Source organism: Atta cephalotes (assembly GCF_000143395.1).
Source record: "Atta cephalotes unplaced genomic scaffold scaffold00081, whole genome shotgun sequence".
Classification (NCBI taxonomy): domain Eukaryota; kingdom Metazoa; phylum Arthropoda; class Insecta; order Hymenoptera; family Formicidae; genus Atta; species Atta cephalotes.
In genome coordinates this window covers 239447-247000 of record NW_012130145.1, presented here as the reverse complement: position 1 = coordinate 247000, position 7554 = coordinate 239447, and the positions used below count along the sequence as shown (strand labels likewise).

At 33.0% G+C, this 7554-nt stretch overlaps 2 protein-coding genes across 2 annotated transcripts in view; one reads left to right on the top strand and one right to left on the bottom strand.

Moving 5' to 3' along the window:
• The window catches only part of LOC105624554 (WD repeat-containing protein 44), an 8821-nt gene extending 5142 nt beyond the window's left edge, over positions 1 to 3679 (bottom strand). The window contains exon 1 of the mRNA XM_012205915.1: positions 3560 to 3679. Coding sequence (XP_012061305.1) covers positions 3560 to 3679 — 120 coding nt within the window. The remainder of the gene's footprint in view (positions 1 to 3559) is intronic.
• Positions 3680 to 3718: 39 nt separating this feature from the next.
• LOC105624513 (fragile X mental retardation syndrome-related protein 1) overlaps positions 3719 to 7554 on the top strand; it is a 10644-nt gene continuing 6808 nt past the window's right edge. Inside the window, 6 exon segments of the mRNA XM_012205872.1 lie at positions 3719 to 3769; positions 4219 to 4271; positions 5066 to 5216; positions 5622 to 5785; positions 5973 to 6138; positions 6421 to 6491. Of these exon segments, the coding sequence (XP_012061262.1) occupies positions 3719 to 3769; positions 4219 to 4271; positions 5066 to 5216; positions 5622 to 5785; positions 5973 to 6138; positions 6421 to 6491 (656 nt within the window).

Sequence of the window (7554 nt, the reverse complement as noted above, 5' to 3'; positions counted from 1 at the left end):
TACTATACTTTAAATGATCTTGAAGCTGACAGTTGCTCGAATAATGATTTGGAAAAATCCTGGTTATATTTATATGCCAAAGTTGGAGCGTATGACATTGACAGTATATTTAAAAAATTAAATAAAATAATGTCATGTCGATCAAGTGCTCGTGTACGCAAAGTCTTGCAGACACAATTCATTCGCGCGCGTTTAGAAAACGATCGATCAATGTACATATGCATACGAAAGCACATATGATGAATCATCTATAATATCTGTATAAGAATACGCGCGAGTCATTTGAGTATTTACTATTCATGACATAATGGTATGATGGAGATCAGCGGAGATGGAAAGGTAACAATTACCGTGATGAACGATGAAACGAATCGTCCTCCGCGTCGAAAAACTCCTCGGAATCGCTGCTGCCCGACATCGTCGTCCTCAGAGAATAATACGTGCAAACTGCCTCGTTTTCGCATTGGAATCGTTGACGCACGTCACGCGCGTTGATAAGCAGCAAACAAGAAGGTCGTAGCCGAATAGGGGCGATCGCGTGAACTACACAGAGTCATGTTCAATTTGCAGATTTGCAGCAGCAGCAGCAGCTCCAGTACGACAGTTACACCACGGAGTAAAAAGAATAAGATCAAACATCAAACTCGTAACTTGTAGTATTCGTTTTTTGCTCCACTGGGAAAATTGGTGCAGCACCAGCGTCGTGTTAGGTAACAGGTTTCGACGAAAATTGTACATACTAAGTGTAATACAAAATTGTAATAGTACAGGTTAGGTTAGGTTTAAGGCTAGTTTCATCAATGCCGATTATTTGGCCTGATTTGAGCTTTTCAACTCTGTTGATTGGCTATAGAACAAAGAGATCCGAAATCCTCTCTGTCTTCCAGTCAATATAAAACGCTCTTTAACACGCTTGAAAAATTCGTCATACGACAAAAAACGGATGCATGTAATATTGGCCTTAGCTCAGTTGCACTAACTTTGGCTGCGTTCTACTTAACGCTCACAACGCTCATGGAATCATTTCATCCTTGTCATTTATCAAATGTTAAATAAAGACGAACGATGTTCGCAAGCGTTAAGTGGAACGCAGCCTTGACTTTAAGCGAAACTTAAAACTCTTTCTGTCTCATTTTAAAGCGAAAAAGAGACAGAGATAGAGAGAGTTTTAAGCCTCACTTAATCGGCTGATCAAGAATGTGTTCCAAATTTACTGTCTATACTGAAAATCTATAATTTACGTCATGCATATAGATTTTCAGTACTGGCAGTAAATTTTGAAACACAGCTTAAATATGAGTTGCCAATTGTTAAACTGAAAACTTATGCGTGGTCTATAATGTAGCAGTAATGGATAAGGTTGTAAGAATAACAAATTGACCAATCACAGTTGAATGTGAGAAGAATCGACTGTGATTGTTCAATTTCTTACTCTTGCAGCCTCATCCATTACTGACACTGTCATTGTAGACCACGCATTAGAGAGCGTTTATATTAGCCGTAACTGTACGAATCGTAATCTGTAAGAATTGACTAATCACGTCAAGTATTCCCTTCTCATTCGATGGTAAGGAAATACTCGAAGGTGATTGGTCAATTTTAACAGATTACGGCATACGATATACGTTTACGGCCAATATAAATGCTCTTTTATCATCTCTACTCTAATTTCTTAATAAATCCGTTACAAAATATGTATTTGTAAAAATACTTAAAAATATATTAATATCTCAAAATCTAATTTATTATCCACGCTACACTTTTTTCTTACTATGAATAGGTTAAAAATTAAGACAGATTATTTTAAATCTTATTATTAACTATTAGTTTTTGGATCTCTCTGTCTTGCAATCAATCAATGGGCTTGATAAGCTTGTCGTACGACAAATCGATGAATAAGACAGAAATGAACGAATTATGGTCAATTATTCTCCTCGCATTCGATTGTAAGTTCGAAATTACAATAATTTTACTTGATTTAATTACATGATTTAAGCTTCAAGCCGTAAGAAATCAACCAATTACGAATTCGAGGAATATAATCGACTATGATTCGTTCATTTCTTATAACTTAAGACTTAAAATTCTATTGTAGATCCGGAGTAAAAAATAGAATGGAATGGTCAAAGCAATACTTTTTACACCGAATTCTTAAGTCTGTTTTTTTTTAACTAAAATTCTTGCACAGTTCATTTTTCTTTCTTTTTTCTTCATGTTGGAAAAAAAAAGTCATGACTAGCGTATTAATTAGTAACTTTTTATTAAATAATTTTAATTTCAATAATATATTTAAAGACTAATGTATTAAATTGGTACAGTATGTATTAATATGATTAATTAAATACATATATTATGTATATATTTACACACATTGCCGAAAAACAATTTACTAAGAAGTTAGGGTATATATCAATTGTGTATAAGGCAATCAGAGAAAAAAAATTTTTAAAACTCCTACGCAGAAGTTGCTGTAATTGAGTGTATGGCAATTGCCCACAATCCAATTGCGCGCAAGCCAATCAGTGCTAAAAGAAAAAGTAATCTAAAACTCCTTACGCAGAAGTCGCTGTGATTGGCAGTGGGCAATTGTAACAGTGTAAAATCAGAGACAAAAAGATTGCAACACTTTTTTTTCAATGAATTTCGGAACGCAACGTGTTCACCGAATATTTGATTCTTATTGGCCTAGTATCTACCGAGAGTTTAATCCGAATCAGAATGTTAGGATTCACACCTTGACGGAAAAGCGAAAAGCGGAAAAGCGGAAATCAATCGGAACTCGCAGTAGTAATACATTTCGCTTGTCTGCTTTTGGAGATCGATTCTTGAAATGAGGTGAAAATTATAAAAGTGAGCGAATTTACTAGAATACTGATTATTTCATTGGTCAACACCTAGTAAATTTGCTCGCTTTTGTAATTTTCATTTTGTTTAAAGATATAGAATCGATCCCCTAGATGCACCTATTATGCACTTGATATGATGTTAACTAGTTACTTTCTATTAAATTATCTTAATTATCTTAATTTCGACGTTAAGTAGTACATTAGTAGTAGTACATTAGTAACGATTAGTTTTTATTTGTGGATCCATAAATAAGAAACCAATCGTTCGATGAGCAAGTTACATTCTGAAATCCGAAAAATAGGTATTGCACTTTTTATGATCGGCTGTACAGGACATATATTACAATAAAAAGAATTAACAGGCTCCAAAGAATAAATCAGAGAATGATAATGCCTATGAGAGCCAAACACTGGATGTACATACGCATGTAATGAATTTATTCAATCAATATACAATAGACGTTTCAATCCTGCGGATCCTACTGCGGATCCTTCTCAATATCGCAAAACTATTATAAAAATACAATTAAAATTACAGACATATAATATGAGAATTTAATTAATCATTTTAATGTATATATATATTAATTTAGTACAACATTCTTTAAATGCATTGGTAAAATTGAGATAATTTAATAGAAAGTTACTAGTTAGTACGCGATTTAAATGCTCGATGCGAAAGGGTCGTCGATGTAGGGCTCAGTAGTTGATACCACTGTCGATACTATTTCGGCGTTGTCCAATGCTGTCTCGGCGTCATGGAAAAGAGCCATGCGATTGGTGCAGAGGAAATTCACAGCCCCGAACTCGTGCGGGCGCCCGCTCTTCGGCATGCCTGCCGTAAAGGAGCCGAACCGTCACACAAAAGCAAGATGGAGGATCTCACAGTCGAAGTATGCGGCGAAAACGGAGCGTATTATAAGGTTCGTTCTGTGAAAAGTATACAAAAAAGCGGGCGGAAGCCTCGGGCAGTGGATAGGCCGAGCCACGAGCCGCGGCGCGATCGTAATCTCGCGGGACAAAAGCCCGTACTTCGCGAATGCACGGCCCTCAAATGTTCGCGAGGTAACGCGGCTTCCCTCGACGCCATGTCTCGTTTGACAGGGCGTGATTTTCTCTTGCCTCGCGTCGTTGTGCATTTGCGTTCGCGGTGCCATCATCAACTCATCAATTTAGCATTATTCCAAATTTACGACATGCGGACCCGTAAACGCTCACAATCGCCCTCCCTGCACCCTCCTTCTACCTCGCCCGTCTTCCCCCTTCACTCCGACGAGTCGCGATTTTACATTCAACTGGCCTGCGCTACTCGCTACACTCCTGATTCCTACAAAGACAACTTACTACATGTTTCGTGTATAACTTTTTTCAGGCCTTTGTCACCGATGTCTTTGACGACGAAGTTTTGGTAACTTTTGAGAATGAGTAAGTTTTTCTCACGACTCACCATGTTTGACAAGAACGTGCATTTTTTTACGTCTTGATGTGATGTTTTGTACAACAACAACAATGTATCACATCTGTGGACATTATGCTAGATAACTTTATGATTTGTCATAACTTCTTATTCTCGTCTCACTTGTTTCTTACTGTAGAATAATAAAGATTCATATGAATTTATTGGTTCATTCTATCATTTCTTAATCTATAGTGTTAGAGTGATATATATTTTTATTTTGTTACATTGCATATGTATGTGTATATATATATATATATGTACTTCTATTTACAATTATATTATTTATTGATTATACAAAATATTAGATAATAATTTTTCTTCCTCTTTTGTGTTACATATTAACAAAATATATTAACGGGAAAGACAGACATATGTGAAATAAAAGAAGAGGCAAACTTTAATAACAGGCTAAAATAATGGAAAGTTTATTGTTAAATGTTTTAATTATAGAACAATGAAATAAGTGATATGGAAATAAGACATATATAACGTATAAATAATCTATAATTTTTTTATTTTGTATTCTGGTAAATAACTTAAAAGTTATGTATTGTTTAAATGTACACATATACACTCTTCTTACTGTTTTTATAATATAACATTATAATTATAATATTTATCTGAGAATTTTACTCTTATCCTATAATAAAACTTTCAAATAAATTTTTTTTTCACTATTTTGTTACACATAGATGTTATGTGTGAAATATATATATAATTGTACAACTCGATCTAATCGAACGTATAATGCGTATTTCAGCTGGCAACCCGAATCGAAATTCCCATTTGCTCAAGTCCGTCTACCTCCAAAAGATGGTTCCAAAACAGAATTTCAGGAAAACCAGGAGATCGAAGTATTCTCTAGATCTAACGATCAAGAAGCATGGGGTTGGTGGAAAGCACTTATTAAGGTAAGCAATATAATACTTTGATAAATATATAGATGGCCGATATAGTACTTATGCTAATTATTAAAGCCTTGTGTCCATATTAGAAATTTGTTCCGAGATCTCGGATGAAGAAAGAATTAACCAATCACATTGATGTGATCAAATTGTTCAAATGTGATTTGTTAATTCTTTCTCTGTCCAAAATCTCAGCAATTTCTAATGTGAATTCATTGTGAACGCGAGGCTTAATACCTTGTATATATACTTGATTGGAAAGTTTGATACATGCTTATATAATGCAATTGCTAAAAGCACAAATTAGCACAATTATTATTTCTTCCTCTTCTCCAACAATAAAAAAAAAATCTCAAAAATCAATCTTTATTTTTTAATGATTTTCTTTATCTTTTATATGATTTTTCTTAGATGAGTAAAGGAGGTTTTCAAGTAGTCGAATACTTGGGATGGGAATACACATATACTGAAATTGTAGCTAGTGAGCGACTGAGAGCCAAAAATCCAAATCCCCCTATTGACAAAAACACATTTCACAAGATCGAAATTGAAGTACCTGAAGAGCTGAGAGAATTGTAAGTAAAAGTGTTTCTAAAAAAAGAAAAAGTAATAAATAGTAATTTGTTGCATATAAATAATATCTATATTTACTTTTGTATCTATAATTAATTATAGATATAGGGATTATATATATAACTTTTTACTCAAAATTTGTCTTAGATAGTATTAAGAAGTAATTAAGTTAAGAATGTTATATTACAGTGCGAAGATGGACAATGCACATAAAGAATTTCAAAAGGCGATAGGGGCGGCAGTGTGCCGATATGTGCCTGAACGAGGAGTACTGCTGGCCATCTCCCGTCATGAAAATATACATCGTCACAGTAGCATGCTCCAAGAAATGCACTTTAGAAACTTATCGCAAAAGGTAAATTTTTTTTATATTATTAATAAAGTTATTTATGTGAGAAGTTATTTATGAGAGAAATATGTAACTTCAATAATTATTGAGAAATATAGAAATATGCAATTTAGAAATATGCACATATGTATAGTATATGGTATAGACTATTTAACAAATTGTTGGAAATTCTTTTTTTAAAGCAATGCATTTCTTGCATTCTTTTTTAAGTCTTATCATCTACACGATAGCTCAAGTATCTCTATAAAAATATTTAATTATACGTTTCTTTTTATTAATATTTCACAGGTTTTACTGTTAAAGAGAACGGAAGAAGCAGCCCGTCAACTTGAATCCACTAAGCTTCAAACAATAGGGGGGTAAGTTATTAATATTTTTTTGGTTTTTGTAAATAATAAAAAAAAATCTTGTGAGATTGTTTACCTGCTCTTGTCCATGTACTGTCCTGGTTACCATCCTGTCTGTGGTTTGCATTTACTGGCAGAAAATCAGATCACAAGATTTCTAATCATCAATTGATATGTGCGCTTTAGTATCACGTAACCTCATGTATGCGATTACACAGGCACATCATAGTAGTGTTTATTGTTCATCTTTGATTTTTTTCTTTTTTCCTTTTCTTTCTTTTATCTCTGTTACAAATTTACAATATTATAGATAGATTATTCAACAAATTTAACATTTTTTAAACTTTATATAACTATTCAAATTTCTCTTCTATTATAACAGAATAGGTGCAAGTAAGAAAAAGTATCATGTGCACTACGATTCATTCAACCTTTCCATAATAGCAGATACCTTTCGTTTTAAAACTATTAGATTCTAAGCATGATCATATGCATTGCAGACACATTCGTTACTGATTGTTTTATTACGACATTTATATTAAAGCGGAAATGCTATCTTAAGTTTGCAAAGTATTCTATAGTTTGCAAAGTATATAATAATTGATAAATTCTTTCAGATAGAATATATCAAAATGTATTATGTATGATAAAACTATATAAATATTCTGTTTACTTCTTGAATTTAAGCTGCCTTTGATCTTTTATTACTTTAGTATAACTCGTCGTCTTAACACATAATAGAATAAAATGCATCTCAAGATAAAGAAAAAATTATTAACATATGAAATATAAACATTTTACTCAAAATATGTAAAGATATGTAAAATCAGGAAAGTAAATAAACAGTTGTAATGTACAAAAGTATTGTAGATTTAGAGAAATATTTCAGAACATAAAATTTACAGAAAAATTTATATCCAAAATATATGGATAGACATTCGCACATACACTCATTCGCTATATTTTATAATATTACTATTATAACGTGTATGTGTATTTTGTATGTACACACACACACACACATACACACACACACACACACACACACACACACACACACACACACACACATAAT